At 39.8% G+C, this 16,240-nt stretch overlaps 1 protein-coding gene, 1 non-coding gene and 1 pseudogene across 5 annotated transcripts in view; all 3 read right to left on the bottom strand.

Moving 5' to 3' along the window:
• The window catches only part of TCF12 (transcription factor 12), a 349,904-nt gene that overhangs the window by 74,129 nt on the left and 259,535 nt on the right, over positions 1-16,240 (bottom strand). For all 3 annotated transcript variants that reach the window (XM_023751610.1, XM_023751612.1, XM_023751611.1), the window contains exon 8: positions 8,429-8,481. In XM_023751610.1, the coding sequence (XP_023607378.1) occupies positions 8,429-8,481 (53 nt within the window). The remainder of the gene's footprint in view (positions 1-8,428; positions 8,482-16,240) is intronic.
• Positions 12,580-12,694, bottom strand: LOC111825395. Its single transcript, XR_002828555.1, has one exon. It is a non-coding gene; the product is annotated as a U5 spliceosomal RNA (small nuclear RNA).
• Positions 14,632-15,175, bottom strand: LOC106696655 (annotated as a pseudogene). Its single transcript, XR_001347598.2, has one exon. The product of XR_001347598.2 is annotated as a peptidyl-prolyl cis-trans isomerase A pseudogene (transcript).

Raw genomic sequence — 16,240 nt, forward strand, 5'->3', positions numbered from 1 at the left:
TCCATAGGCTGCCTCCTGCACGCCCCCTACTGGGGATCGAGCCCACAACCCCAGCATATGCGCTGACAGGCAATCAAACTGAAAGGATTTTAGAGACAGGACAGGCAGTTAGGGAATAAGGGAGGTCCATGGGAGAGGAATGCAAAGGACACACCAGAATGCTTATCTTACTTTTACAGAGGATAGAGAAATTTCACAAGATAAGAGAAAGGGGAAGGCATACATTCAGAGGATAGAGGAATGTTGCAAGATAAAGGGGAGAAAAAGAAGGGGACACCAGTGGGCTCTGACCTTTGAAACTGATACTCTGCAGAAGAATGACCAGTTAGGAAATCACGGGGGTCATAAATTAAGGAAGGGTCCAATTAGAAAGGGTCACGAAGAGACAAAGAGCTGCAGCCTTTATAAACCAGGAGACAAAGAGACTCAGAGGTTTTAGATTTTCCCCCCCATTTTAGAGAGAGAGAGAGAGAGAGAGAGAGAGAGCAGGCTTTTCCCACTTGGGGACCCCTCTCCAGGGGAGTTTGTATATGCTTCCAATAAATTTCCACATTTTTATTTAAAATCTTTTAGTCTGCAAATTTATTCTTCAAACTTGGCAGGACAAGAACTCACAAGGGGACTCCGCGCCCCCAACTCCAGTATCAAAACTGGCAATCTTGCCCTGACTGGTTTGGCTCAGTGGATAGAACGTCAGCCTACAAACTGAAGGGTCCCAAGTTCGATTCCGGTCAAGGGCATGTACCTTGGTTGCGGGCACATCACCAGTGGGAGGTGTGCAGGAGGCAGCTGATCTATGTTTCTCTCTCATCAATGTTCCTAACTCTCTACCCCTTTCCCTTCCTCTCTGTAAAAAAATCAATAAAATATAAACAAACAAACAAACAAACAAAAACCTGGCAATCTTTTGGTGCACAGGATACCGCCCAACCAACTGAGCCACTCTGGTAGTTTTTCCACATTATTTATTTCTACCAGCTCCAGAAAGTATTTGTCATCTCCTATTTAAAAAAATCTTAGGTTAGCCAACTTCAGGATTTAATATTCTAACTTTTTCTACTTAAGAGTCTTACTAATTCTATTTAGTCTGCATATGAAAATGCTGGCTCATTGGACATGGTTTAGTGGTCTTTGTGGTAACACCTCAGGATATCTTCTTAGTCATCTCAAGGAGTGCCCCTAATATTTCAAATTTAATACTAAAAATGACTCAAAATTCATATTAATGAAAAAAAATAAGCCATTTCCGGTCTTGGCAGAATAACTCAATTGGTTTGAGTGTCTTCCGGATATGCCAAGGTTACAGGTTCAATTCCCAGGTAAGGGCACATACAAGAATCAGCCAATCCTGCCCTGACCGGTTTGGCTCAGTGGATAGAGCGTCGGCCTGCGGACTGAAGGGTCCCAGGTTCGATTCCGGTCAAGGGCATGTACCTTGGTTGTGGGCACATCCCCAGTGGAGGGTGTGCAGGAGGCAGCTGAATCGAGGTTTCTCCCTCATCGATGTTTCTAACTCTCTATCCCTCTCCTTCTCCCTTCCTCTCTGTAAAAAAAATCAATAAAAAAATATTTTAAAAAAGAATCAGCAAATCCTACTAGTCTATACTAATAAAAGGGTAATATGCTAATTAGACCAGGAGACCTTCTGGACGTCCTACCAGACAAAGCCATGGTGGCAGGGCCTAGGCAGAGGCGGTTAGGGGCGATCAGGCCAGGAGAGGAGGGCAGTTGGGGGCGAGCAGGCCAGCTGGGGGCCAGTTGGGGCAAGCAGGCTGGCGGGGGGGCAGCAGTTGGGGGCAAGCAGGCTAGAAGTGGGGGGCAGTTGGGGCAATCAGGACGGTGAGGGGGCAGTTGGGGGTGAGCAGGCTGGCAGGGGGGGCAGGTGGGGGCGAGCAGGCCGGCAAGGGGGGCAGTCAGGGGCGAGCAGGCCAGCAGGGGGGGCAGATGGGGGAGGGCAGGACATCCCCTGAGGGGTCCCAGATTGGAGAGGGTTCAGGCCAGGCTGAGGGACAACCCTCCCGCCAGTGCACGAATTTCATGCACCAGGCTACTAGTATATAATAAAAGGGAAATATACAAATTGATCCTAACAGCAGAATGACTGGGAATGACCTGCCGCTATAATGTGCACTGACCACCAGGGAGCAGACACTCAATGCAGGAGCTGCCCCCTGGTGATCAGTGCACTCCCACAGGGGGAGCGCCGCTGAGCCAGAAGCCGGGCTCATGCCTGTTGAACGCAGCAGCGGTGACATGAGCCTCTCCCGCCTCCACTGCAGGCGGGCAGTAAGGAGCAAGGGGTCCTGGACTGTGAGAGCCCCAGACAGCAAGAGGGATGTCTGACTGCCGGCTTAGGCCCGATCCCCCAGGGCCTGCGAGAGAGGGACAACCCCCCCCCCCCCGTGCACGAATTTCATGCACTGGGCCTCTAGTAAATGCATAAATAAGTGTAACAACAAATAGATTTCTCTCTCTCTTCCCCCACCTCCTCCCTTCTTCTCTCTCTCTCTCTAAAAATCAATAATTTTTTTAAAAAGCCATTTCCAACTAAATAAATTTTTGGGGAAAACAGAAAGTATCATTTCTTAAACTGTAGTCAATTACCAATCCAAAGGATATAGACCTCTGTACCTGTCTGTAGCAAAGCAAGAAAAGGTGGAATCTAAGCTGCTTTGATTCATCTCAAAAACAGTAAAGTAATAGGGGGAAGAGGGGGAGAGTTAGAAAAATATATTTTTCTTGATGGCTGGGATGGTAAAATACACTTTGAGCTGATAAACTGTAATGGCTTTTGTGTGAAAATATATACACACTTAAAAACAGAACAAAGGACAGAACAACATTTGATAAAGAAACAAGTAGATTCTGTTAACAGCCTATATATGGGACTGCAAACTAGTTATTTTCAAATGAGTGAATCATGCCATTTTGATGCACAGCTAGGATTTGATGTTCAAAAGCTACTGAACCAGAATATAACTTTAGAAATTTGTCTAAAGGCATTCTAACACCTAGATAGTGTTAACTTTCAGGTGTTAAAAATCTGAAAAGTGTCTCGCTTCTTTTTTACTTCAGAATTCTGCATTTTCTGTAGCATATTTTAAAAATAGATATATGTTTGGAAATACTAATACCAAATTAAGAAATAAAGAATAAAAAGCAAAGATACTTCTCTCCATCTGAGAAATGCTTCAGAGGCTCACAGGATGTTCAACCAATGATTAAAAAAGAAAGAAAGAAAGAAAAAAGACATAGACTTTGATAGTTTAGAAAACAAAAATAATTAGTATAAATTCTAGGCAGCAGAATTTGACTCAATACATTTTCCTTCCTTTCACAGGTTTCTTTTCTGAAATTGAATGCTTTTAAACAACAATAGCAGCTTCAATTTATCCTTATATTTTCAAATTTTTCCTTGCTTTTCAACAAAATTTTGTAAATATTAAATGCTAAAGTTTCTTTAAATTTCAGACTGTAGTGGTAGGAACTAGCAAAAATAAAGAACAGTTACTGAGTGTCTATTCTACACCTAGCACATAATGCCCTCAAACTACCATTTGAAATAGGCATTAATTTCTCCTTTTACAAATAGAAACTTGGTATTCAGATAATTTGAAAGCAATGTCTTCAAGGTTATAAAATAAAAAGCAGCTGAGACCAGATAAAATCCATCACCTGCTTATCTGGAAGTCTGTGCTTTTTCTACATCAACCCTTGGTGATAGGTCCTTAAACAACAAAACCAATTAAAAATAAATTTGACCAACAAAAACATAATTGAAAGAATAAACTATGTTTTAAATTCAATATACTAAACATGATAGTTTATGAGTAAAACAAGATACATAATACATATTAGCATTCAAATAAAAAGAAAATGGTCTTTGACATTGTTAGGTTGTAACTGGCTCTATGTGTGATCTTCGGCAAGTTCCTGAGTATCTCTAAGTCTGAATTTCTTTATTTGTAAGAAGAGGATATTAGTTATCATAGATTTATGTGGCCAAGACTAAACATTGAGATGACAAAGGATAGTGGCTACAAATCCTCACCTGGTAAGTCCTGCACTTCTAACAGAGTGACGCTGAGTCTGTAAAGGATGCTAACAAATATATTGCAAATGTTTCAATTTTTCACAAATTATTAAGGGAAAAAACACAACTGCCTACAATCCCTACTCAGTGCTTCAAAATTTCCTTAACTGTTATATCTTAAATCTGATATAGATGAAAAACGGCTAGTATACAAAGAACAAAGACTAGAGTTGGTGGTTAGCGAAGGGGAGAGGAGATTCAGGAATCCTAAAGGAAAACACCCCACAAAGTCAAAGTACTGCCCATGCCTTTGGAGAGACTCGCAAGTAACCTTACTAATCACAAATGCCTGTATGATCTATTGGCCATAAGCATACTTTAGGCCTTTATCCAGGTAGACTGCCATGAGTGTTTATCCCCTTTCATATCTTGACTGGTCTTATGTATTCACTAATCCTCTTTTGGAATGGGAGAATGGATCTGCTATAGGAAAAGTACAAAGGTTGTACTTGGTACAGAATCCAGTAATGCTATACTTCTAGATGTGGCCTGAGCACATGTTTATTTTTTCACATCTCTATGCCCTTTTCACAAGCCATGTTTCCAGAACACTTGGTATACACCTTTACTTGCCTCATTGCAATGCAATTAATTCACTGACTGCTTGTTTCTCATACTAGATAGTAACTTCCCTGAAAGATGTATGTTTGCATTCTCATTATCTAACCATCATTCTACTGTTTTTGCTATAAAGGTCTACCTTATTCAATACTTCAACCTGTCTAGAGAAGCCAGTAGAAAATTAAATGTGCTTAAGAACATCATTTCTTTATCAGTAGGAAGAAAACGATCCCCACATGCTTTAAAAAAAAATAAATCCTCACCCTAGGATATGTTTATAGATTTTTTTAGAGAAGAGGGTTGGGGGGGGGGGCAGAGAGAGAGAGAGAGAGAGAAACATCTATGTAAGAGAGAAACATTGATTAGCTGCCTCCCGTATGCACCCTAATCAGGGATCAAATCCACCACCTTTTGGTGTACAGGATGACACTCCAATCTACGGAGCCACCCAGCCCAGGCGATTTTCTGGTTATGTATTGAGCATATCAGTTTTAAAACCCTTAGTAATTAGCATTTTCTGAAAGAACTTCAGATTTCCCACTCCAAGCTTCCTAAGGGATAACTTTATGATTGGTCATACAACCAACCAATCAATAACTGAGCCAGTAGATTTGAGCAGACATCAATCTCCTAATTTTACATACTGCTTTAATAATGTCAACACACCCTTATTGGACCTTCATCCACAGACAGAAGTTACCATTCAGTTGTTCTGCAGAGAGGAATAGAGGAACTGAGGTCTGTATTTATAATGCCTAAATAATATAATACCATGGCTTACAAAAAGAAAAGGCCTCTAACCAATGCTCTATGGTCAGATTATGTAGTTTATCAATGCCTTGCATGTAGTAAGTTACCCTGACTATTATTTATTTTTTTATGAGTGTTACTGTTAGGTCTGATCAAACAATCGAATTGATACCCTCTCCTGGGAAACTGACCTTTAGATCATTTCGCAACCGATATTCCCTTTCACTTAAACCACATTCCATTTGCTAAGACCAGTAACTTTCCCTTCTGGACTTTCCCAGGATCCTCCATCATCTTAACACCCTTGGCTTTTCCACAGAGGACCTGACAAAGCGCCTTATCTTTCACTTTAATGCTGCCTGGCCACAATATCAATTAGACAATGACTCACATCGGCCCGAGAATGGAACTTGCGATTTTAACATTCTCTGGGACTTGGACAATTTCTGTCACCACAATGCGAAATGCTCAGAGATCCCCTAACACTAACTCTTTCACAGTGTCTTTAGTAAAGGTAACGTGTATTTTACAGATTAAAGATAGAGTGGATAAGCAGCAAACCTTAAAATCTGAGATGTTACTGTCAAGTTTCTAGCTTAGTTTGGGGAGTATAATATCTAAATGATCATGAAACAAAATATACATAGCCCATTTTCATTTTTATACCCATTTAAAAAATAATTCACACAGTGAAATTACATATATTTCAGGAAAAACATTCAAATAGAAAGCCATGACTTTAAATCCCATTGTTTTAGACACTGAAAAGGTAAATAGTATTAACTGTAAGTGTTCTCAGAAGTGTATATTTTGGTATTATTTACCAAGGCATCTGTTTTCAAAGATTTTAAAAATATATTTCTTTTAAAAACTTGAGATTTCAACATAGAATCTAATCTAAAATATACTTTCAATTAATTAAAATGCATTTATTATTTATATATCCTAACGATAGCATTCAATATGTGTAAATACTATTTTCAGCATGGTTTCAAAGTCGTACGATCAGGTTTGAAGTTGATGTTAAATACAGAACTAAAAATACTGAATTCTATTCTGTTCTGTAAAACTATCAAATAAATCCCTAATAAGGTAACTAGTAATACAATATATAAATAGGCTTGACTTTTGAAATTTCCTAATGGTTCTCAAAGGAATCAAGGTTTTGTCAGAATTTCTCCATCTCTGAGGCTCCTCCTGAACACCTGAGACAATATGGTGAATGCTGTTATAATTGGGAATGCTAGTGACCTCCAGTGTCTATTCGCCTTCCAGGCTGTTCTATCCATTTTGCCCTTTTGGCTTAAAAATGAAAGAACTATGAAACACTAAAAATAAATTGTTTCTTAAAACTGATCTCACACTAAGAAGAAATAGATGAATTCTGCATGTATTAATGTGGTTTTTTTCCTTACCTGTGTAGTTCTACTAAATATTGATACGTAATTTAACTTTTACTATTCTTATAGAATTATAACAATAAATTACAAGAAAATTGCAGTTACATGTTTTAGCAATTCTGTCAGTTTTAAATATGATTTCTGTTAATCTAGCAGAAATCATGTGTTCTATGGTTGAACCACCTATCCCTGCATAGTACACAACTGTTAAAATGTAAATTGCCCAACTATTTTTAGCTGCTGCTGAAAAAAAATTTCTGTCTTCCGGAATAATGATTTGAGGCATTGTGTTCATTTTGTTTATCAAGCAGCTATTCAGCCTCTAGTGGCCCAAGTGCTTACGCAAGCAAAAGCTTTTAAGAATGCCTGCAGCTGCAACCCAACCTTACAGGTAGGCTGCAGGTTCAGAGCACAGCTGCCCTAGGCTGCATAAAACTCAGATCCATCTGGAACTGATTTTCAAAGAGGATTTCAAATTTGAGTTTTCATGTATCACATGGAAGAGAAGGCGGGGGAAGAACACAGGAAAGAAGGAAAGCAAACAACCAAAAGATGGTATCTCTACTTCAGCCTCAATAAAAAATGAAAAGCTCAAATCCATGCTGCTTCTTCTAGATTACGACTTGCCAAGCCGGATATTCCATTCTGCGTATACTTCGATGAGCGGTGACTCATCCAGCAGCACCTGCGCCCATGTGTTAAGTACTGCCAAATAAAAGCCCAACATCCATTTACACAACAAAGAGATGTACCCTACCAGGCTTTTGGATTGAGGCCCCACTCCCCATTTGCTTTAAGCAAAGGGAAAGGAAAAAATATCTTCCCTCCTCACACCAGGGATTTTTAAATTGTAGGTGGATTTATGATGTAGGTTAATTTACAAATACTTTTACTCTTTAAAAGAATAAAGTATATTTAATAGCATAAACACCCCTACAGCATTAGATTATCATGACCATTAATAATTGTTCACCAAATCTTTCCAACCTCCTTCATGAACACTCTTAATTCTCAAAGGATACATTTTGGAGCAAAGAGGGATCAACAAACTAGTTGCTTGAAAGCTTTCCTGATGCTAGGCTGAAGTTAGGAAAGGCTTAATGAAGGCTTTAAAATCCACAAGGGCTTCACAATGAACATCTGACTTGGTGATTTATGCATATTAATAACCTCAGTCCTACTGAGGCAAGCTGAGCCGAACATGTCCTCCGAATCTTAATGTCTTTAGCTCCACTGGGATTATTACAAATGTAAATTTCTAAGATTCTCAGCTATTAATCTCTGTCTGTCCTCCTGTTCAGCAACATAATGACTAATTAAACATCAAAAGACCTGTACAGGAGATCTTCTTTGACAGCTACTGGCCTAGTCCTCTTCCCAAGAGGGGAATTCAAATGACAGGGACATGGAGTAAAAGCCTAAGAGTAAGCTACAAATCATTGCAGAGAAATCTAAAAACCTAACATTAAATGCAGATTTATCTCAATGCATGGTTCCGTTAAGCAGCAAACTGATTGTGTGAAGTGTGCTTAATGACACCAGTCGAATATATCCTTATACCCAGCAAATACTGAATATCTGAAATCAGTTTGTTTACCACAAAGTCAAAAAAATGGGTACTTACAGAAGAAGGCAAACCAGGAGGCACCTTTCTGACTTTCTTTGCTTGCAAAGGATCTGCACATAAAAAACAGTATATTTCATCAGCATTTGTATTAGAAAAAATCAGACTTCAAATGAACAGGAAATAATTTTTCCTCCTACTGTCTCTCTTGTTTTCCAATATTTAGGAGTAAGCAAGTGAATATAGGGATGGGGGCTCATTCTTCACAACTGGTTCCAGTGCAGAATAGGTCCTAATGAAGTGATATATTCTGAAATACATATTCCATAAATTTGGAAAGATGACAGCAAGCAAAGTGAAATAAGAAAGAAAACAACAAACCAATAAGCATATGTGAGGAAAGGGAATTAACATTTCTTAAGTACCAATTACTATGTCTAGACTCTACACTAGGCACTTTACATCATTTATCTCAGTTTCATTTGCAGAGGGGTATTCCGTGCAGGAGGTGATTTTCATAACATAATTCCTTAACAGAGACATAAATTCACATCACACTGAGAAACCAGTTTACTTTAACAATGTGTGGTTACAACTGCAACTTCAGCACCAATTATGGTACAATTTACCCTTGGATGTTTATATCTATTTCCAAGAAATAACTACACAAAGAAAGTATATTTCTTTCTAAGACATAAATGATTTATTAGTATAAATGGAAACATGAATACTTTCATATGCCTACTCAGCCTTACTTGGTATTTTAATTTTACTATCTGTAAAATTTAAAATTTAAAACTTGTTATTTATTGTAAAAAAAAATGGGTGATAAGTACAGCTTTCTAATATGTCACAAAAAATGGATCAAATTCAGGATTTTTCAGAAGTGTTTACTATTAAAGAGAAGAAAGCAGAAGAAAGCGAATGTAAAGTATAATTTATTTTAATGGGAATTAAACAAGCATGGTATTTTCCTGGGTCACAGATGATATGAAAGACATGGAGTTGTTTAAGAATGAAACCCATTTAAAGTCGAGGTGGGAATCTTTTTTTTTTTTTTCATTTTGTATGACGTTGTTTTGTTTTTTGTTTTTAAAATTAAATCTTTATTGTTCAGATTATTACAGTTGTTCCTCTTTTTCCCCCCATAGCTCCCCTCCACCCAGTTCCCACCCCACCCTCTGCCTTACCCCCACCCCTGTCCTCAACCATAGGTGTACAATTTTTGTCCAGTCTCTTCCCGCACCCCCACACCCCTTCCACCGCCGAGAATTGTGAGTCCACTCCCTTTCTATGCCCCTGAATTCTATACATTCACCAAGTTATTCTGTTCATCAGATATTTATTCACTTGATTTTTAGATTCACTTGATAGATATGTATTTGTTGTTCATAATTTTTATCTTTACCTTTTTCTTCTTCTTCCTCTTCTTAAAGGATACCTTTCAGCATTTCATATAATACTGGTTTGGTGCTGATGAACTCCTTTAGCTTTTTCTTATCTGTAGAGCTCTTTATCTGACCTTCAATTCTAAATGATAGCCTTGCTGGGTAAAGTAATCTTGGCTGTAGGTTCTTGCTATTCATCACTTTGTATATTTCTTGTTACTCCCTCTTGGCCTGCATAGTTTCTGTTGAGAAATCAGCTGACAGTTGTATGGGTACTCCCTTGTAGGTAACTAACTGTTTTTCTCTTGCTGCTTTTAAGATTCTCTCTTTGTCTTTTGCCCTTGGCATTTTAATTATGGTGTGTCTTGGTGTGGTCCTCTTTGGATTCCTTTTGTTTGGGGTTCTCTGTGCTTCCTGGACTTGTAAGTCTATTTCTTTGACCAGGTAGGGGAAGTTTTCTGTCATTATTTCTTCAAAAAGGTTTTCAATATCTTGCTCTCTCTCTTCTTCTGGCACCCCTGTAATTCAGATGTTGGTACGCTTGAAGTTGTCCCAGAGGCTCCTTACACTATCTTCATATTTTTGGATTCTTTTTTCTTTTTGTTTTTCCAGTTGGGTGTTTTTTGCTTCTTTTTACTTCAAATCTTTGACTTGATTCTTGCGATCCTCTATTCTTCTGTTGGATCTCTGTATAATATTCTTTATTTCAGTCAGTGCATGCTTAATTTCTAGTTGGTCCTTTTACATATCTTCGAGGGTCTCACTAGATTTATCGAGGGTCTCACTAAATTTATCGGCGGTTTCTAGAAAATTCTTGAAAAACCTTATAACTGTGGTTTTGACCTCTATATCCAGTAGTTTGCTTTCCTCCATTTCTGTCATTTGTGACCTGTTTCTTTGTCTCCGCATTTTGGCTGCTTCCCTGTGTTGATAGAGTGGCTTTCTGTGCTAGGTGTCCTATAGGGCCCAGTGGCTCAGCCTCCCCAGTTACCTGAGGTGGACACTCTTGGTGCACCCCTTTGTGGGCTGTGTGCACAGTCTTGTTGTAGTTAAGCCTTGATTGTTGTTGGTATCACTGGGAGGAATTGACCTTCAGGCCAATTGGATGTGAGAATGAAGCTGTGTCTATGGTGGGAGAACTTCTGTGCTGGAGTCACTCTTCTGGGGCAAGACTTGCTTCAGTGGGGCTTTGGTGCTCACTGAGTCTGCCCCCTGAGTGTGTCCCTTATGGATCTGAGGAGTTGTAATCTGGATGGTCCCACTCTGACCACTGGGTACACTGGCTCTTGGATCTTTAAGGAGGTGCTAATTTAGCCTCTGCCTGAGGCTACCCAGCAGGAGCTATGGAGAGATCTTCAGATTCCTCTTCTTTGTTTGGGGTTTGGAGGTGCCCAGGTGAGGCCCAGCTGTGAAGCAATGCAAGCTGCTGTGGGGCCTTGGGCCTTCTTTTGGATGTTCTGGGTCTCTCTGACCCAGCTGCAGTTGGTTAGGTAATTTTAGATTGCAAAGGGCCAGGCCATTCATATGCAAAAGCCTCTGTGCACAGCTTGGGTGGGGCGGGGTCTCAGGAATCAACAGGGCGGAGCAAACAGCTATGGCTGATCCTCAGCCCTGCCCTAAGAGGCCCTGGGTCTCAGTGTCCTGCAGTACTGCTGCAAGCACCTCTGAGAGAAAGCCGCCTTGAGTTCTGCCGGATGCCAGACAGTTCAGTTTCTCCCTGTATGAGTCTGGGTCCCCAGAGACTCGCCCGGAACTGGAGTTCAGAGCAGTCGGGAGCTCGTGACTCCCTCCTGATTGAAAAAGACAACCGTGTCCTCAGTTGCCAGCCCTTTCCGTGTGTGCCTCCGTACCTCTGCACTTTACTTCTGCACCTCCTCTGAGTCTCTGTGCTTTTCTCTTTCCTTCTAGTTGTAGAATTTCCACTCAGCCAGCCTTCCAGTGGTTCTGGATGATGTTCGTTTTGTCTTTTAGTTGTATTTTTGAAGTGGTTGTGCGGCAGCAATTTCAGGTGTTTACCTATGCCGCCATCTTGGTTTCTTGTATCCAGGGTGGGAATCTTTACAGTAAATAACCCAGGAGGTTACAAAGCACAACTTTATAAGTAGCACGTGGAAAAATTTTATACAATAAAAAGGGAAAAAGCATTCATTGGCACCCAAGTCACTAACCCAACAGGCAGCCTATATTTCCTTAAAACAAAGTGCCAAAAATAAACATCTGGCACACTCTATACTTATAAAATTTACAGGCAAAATTTCCGTTTTTTGTGTGAAACTTTTCTAGGACCCGACTCTTCACAACTAATACAGCATCCCTTGAGCAAAAGCCACTCTAAACCAAGAGATTCCAATGTACTGCTCCTATTAGTTTGGAGCCCATCATTCCATTATAGGGTAATTATTAGAAGATATTGCTATTTAGTTCAGGACTAAGTAGAACATTTTCACATATTTTGATTTCTTCATTAGTTGCCACTATACAATCACATACATAATGTGACATTTAAAATCATGACTTTGGAATTCCCACTTCACTTTTGGAAGGGTTCAAAGTGTTATAGTTAAGAGAGTAAGCTGGCTGGATTAAAATTTCAGATTCATCATATAGCAACTATGTGAGCTTAGGCAAGTTACTTCACCTCTTGAACTTCAGTTACCTAAGATGGAAAAGTGGGATATACCTCCTGGAGTTATTGTAATAAAGATAATACATGAAACAGGTTCACGGCAGTGCCTAAAGAGAGTGACACAATAAATTTTAGCCATTAGTATTAGGTTTACATTAAATCTGGCAAAATGATTATAAACTGGATATTGTTTTTTTAACCTTGCAGATTCAAGGCCTCAAAAATTGGTTCAAAACTCAGAATTGTTCCTCTCTATGAAAATCTTTAGTAAAAGGCAAAAGATTTATGCGATCTAAAGAGAAACCAGAGTATTTGTTACTGTTTTGCAGAATGTTGACTGCCTAAAGTATCTAAATTGTTTAAGAAGATGCTGAGATTGGTGTAGATGATCTCTGAGTTCCTTTTAACTCTGAGATTTTATGAATAACAGCAATGCCAAGTAAGAGTGACTAAGACTAAGAAATAACAATGAAGAATAGAATAATAATGATCCACTAAATGGTATACATACAGGACATGAGTGGGCCTCCCTAAGTCTTAGCTATCTATACAGATAATAGCTTAAGTGACCAAACGACCAAACGATTGGAACAACCAGACTGACCGGTTGCAATGATGCGCACTGACCACCAGGGGGCAGACGCTCAATGCAGGAGTTGCCCCCTGGTGGTCAGTGCACTCCCACAGCGCAGCGCCGCTCAGCTGACTGACCAGTCCCAGCGGCCCACCAGCCCAGCGGCAGCCATTCACTCCCTCAGTAGTCCTGCAGGTCCAATCTCCAGAGAACAGGCCAGGCACCAATGGACCAGCATCGCTGGCATGATCCTGACAGTGTGGCCGGCCTCCTGGAAGTCGGCCTCGGGCACCGCAACCACCTTCCCCTCCCTAGATGCTCAGTAAGGAAGAAACAATATAAAAGTGGTTGCCAGGTGGCTCCTGACAACTGGCGCAAATGTCAGCGGGATGGATCTGGATCCTGGGCTGGCAAGGGCATCCTACCGCCAGCCTGGAGGGCTGATCATGTCCCAGCCCTCCTCACCCCCGTCAGGATCCCACCCATGCATGAATTCGTGCACGGGGCCTCTAGTATAAAATAAGTTATTTAGCTTCCTCAGTCTTGGTTCCTCATTTCTAACAAGAGGTTAATATTACAATCTCATAGATTTTGATTGTGACAGATACTGTTTATTGTTACCATAGTACCTGACATGGAAACAATAAACAGTATCTATCATAATCAACATGAAAATGAGTAAGATATAAGCACTAATTTCTGAAAAATTTGAGTTTTTATGAAATTTATCCCCTCCCTTTCTAGTTATTTCAATAGTTCATTTTATCCCTGAACTTTTAGTAATAGTATATTGGTCTATAGTAGTGTTTTTTGTTACACTCACTCACGTAACATACTAACAAATTATTTTCTAGAGTGGCAATAACATATCTAGACTCAAATGAATGCTCCTACCCTAACTCATTTGGTGGGAAACAAAAGTGGAGATGGAGAAAAGACACTTTACAATTAATTTTTTTCATAAATCACCCACAATACTGAGAGCTGGGCACAACTAATCACAGCTCTCTGCTGAACATGACAATCCATTATTGTGCCCTTTGTTACCCTCAAAGCATACTTTAGACCCAGAAACTAGGGATATTTCACCAAAATATCGGTTTGACAGAGGTAGATATATAAATTGGAAACAGACAACAAATATTTGTGGAATTGGAGGCAGTCAACAAATATTTGTGGAATAAATAACTATAACATACTTTTGTTGTTAATACTCACCTGAGGATATTTTCCCCTTGATTTTTAGAGAGTGGATGGGAGGGAGAGGGAGAGAGAAACATTGATGTGAGAGAAACACATCAATTGGTTGCTTTCCCACATGCCCTCATTGGGGCTGGGGATTGAACCTGCAACCCAGGTACACGCCCTTGACTGAGAATAGAACTCAAGACCCTTCAGTGGACAGGCTGATGCTCTAACCACTGAACATACTGGCCAAGGTAGATATACTTTCTTTTGGTAGACTATCTATATCTATATATATTTTTTGACAGACAACTGTTTAGTTTTTTTTTCATAATCATAAACTTAACTCTGCAATCCAGCCAGACTGGGAAGGGGTAAGGAAATTATGGAACCCAATGAACTGTGGCAAGAGCACAAAGATTATAGAACATTCCAAACAAATCGGGGTGAAGGGGTGCTCTCCTGAGCTACAGAAGGAATGGTCTGATGGTTAAAATAAAACACAAGTCAAATTTATTAGAGTTGTCCACAGTCAGCAATGGTGATCTTCTTGCTGGTCTTGCCATTCCTGGACCCCAAGGGCTCCATGGCTGTCACAATATCCATGCCGTCTTTCACCTGGCCGAAGACCACATGCTTGCCTTCCAACCACTCAGGCTTGGCCGTGCAGATAAAAATTTGGGAACCATTTGTGTTAGGTCCAGCATTTGCCATGGACAAGATGCCAGGACCTGTATGTTTTAGAATGAAGTTCTCATCCTCAAATTTCTTCCTATAGATGGACTTGCCACTTGTGCCATTATGGCATGTGAAGTCACCACCCTGGCACATAAATCCCGGAATAATTCTGTGAAAGCAGGAACCTTTATAACCAAATCCTTTCTCCCCAGTGCTCAGAGCACGGAAGATTTCTGCTGTCTTTGGAACTTTTTCTGCAAACAGCTCGAAGGAGACGCGGCCCAAGGGCTCGCCGTCGACAGCGATGTCGAAGAACACAGTGGGGTTCACCATGGCTGGTCACCGGCGGCTCCGGGGTGGCGGCGTCTGCAAAGCCTACATTATATATTTTTTTACAAGCTGGTCTACCTTAATATAAACATGCTTTACAACTTCAATTTTCCTGTATAGGATTCTTTGGTAGGAATCACCAAAAATGCCACAAACAGTGATTAGATAAGGCATCAGAATACACCTGAAACTTGCTGTAAGTAGCAACACAAAATAGATTGGCTTGGTTAGGCAATGTATAAAGAAAATGAGAGTTGAATGCTTAATAGGTACTATCTTTTTTTTTTTTCCTTTTTAAAGGTGGTTTGCATTTTTTAAAATGTTTTTATTGATTACAGAGAAAGGAAGGGAGAGGGAGAGAGGGATAGAAGCATCAATGATGACAGAGAATCACTGATTGGCTGCCTCCTGGGATCAAGCCTGTAACCTTGGCATGTGTCCTGACTGGAAATCAAACAATGACCTCCTGGTTCATAGATCGACGCTCAGCCACTGAGCCACACTGGCCAGGCCTGTGTTTCCTTTTAAGGTGATGTTTTGGAACTAGACAGAGATAACAGTTGCACAGCATTGTGAATATACTAAATGCCACTGTACACTTTAATATGATTAATTTTACATTTTTACTTTTACCTCATTTTTAGAAAATGTGGGGAGTAGAAGCAATTAATATGCAAAGAACGTTGAACTTGGAGTCAGAAAATCTTAAATTTTATCCTGTGTAAATCACCTACTAATTATATGAATGTGTCCTCTTTTGAGCCTCAGTTTTATGTTCAATCTAGTACTGTATCCACTACCTAGCAGGACGTTGTATTGATGAGATGAGAATGTATATAAAACCACTTTGTAAACTGTTCAGCATTATGTCAATTTTAGTAAAAAATATGAGCAGAAAAAAAAAACATGAGCAGACATTTTTATGAGGAAAAACTAGTTCCATTTTTAAGTTTTGTTTTTTGTTATTTAGTCCCTCCTATACTGATGACCAAACAACAGTATTAAATTGTTTATTAAATATCTAATAGATATATTATTTTATGTAAATAAGCCCCAATATCAACATGGTACCCAAGAAATCAAATTTCTTA

Source organism: Myotis lucifugus, unplaced genomic scaffold, assembly GCF_000147115.1.
Source record: "Myotis lucifugus unplaced genomic scaffold, Myoluc2.0 scaffold_23, whole genome shotgun sequence".
Classification (NCBI taxonomy): Eukaryota; Metazoa; Chordata; class Mammalia; order Chiroptera; family Vespertilionidae; genus Myotis; species Myotis lucifugus.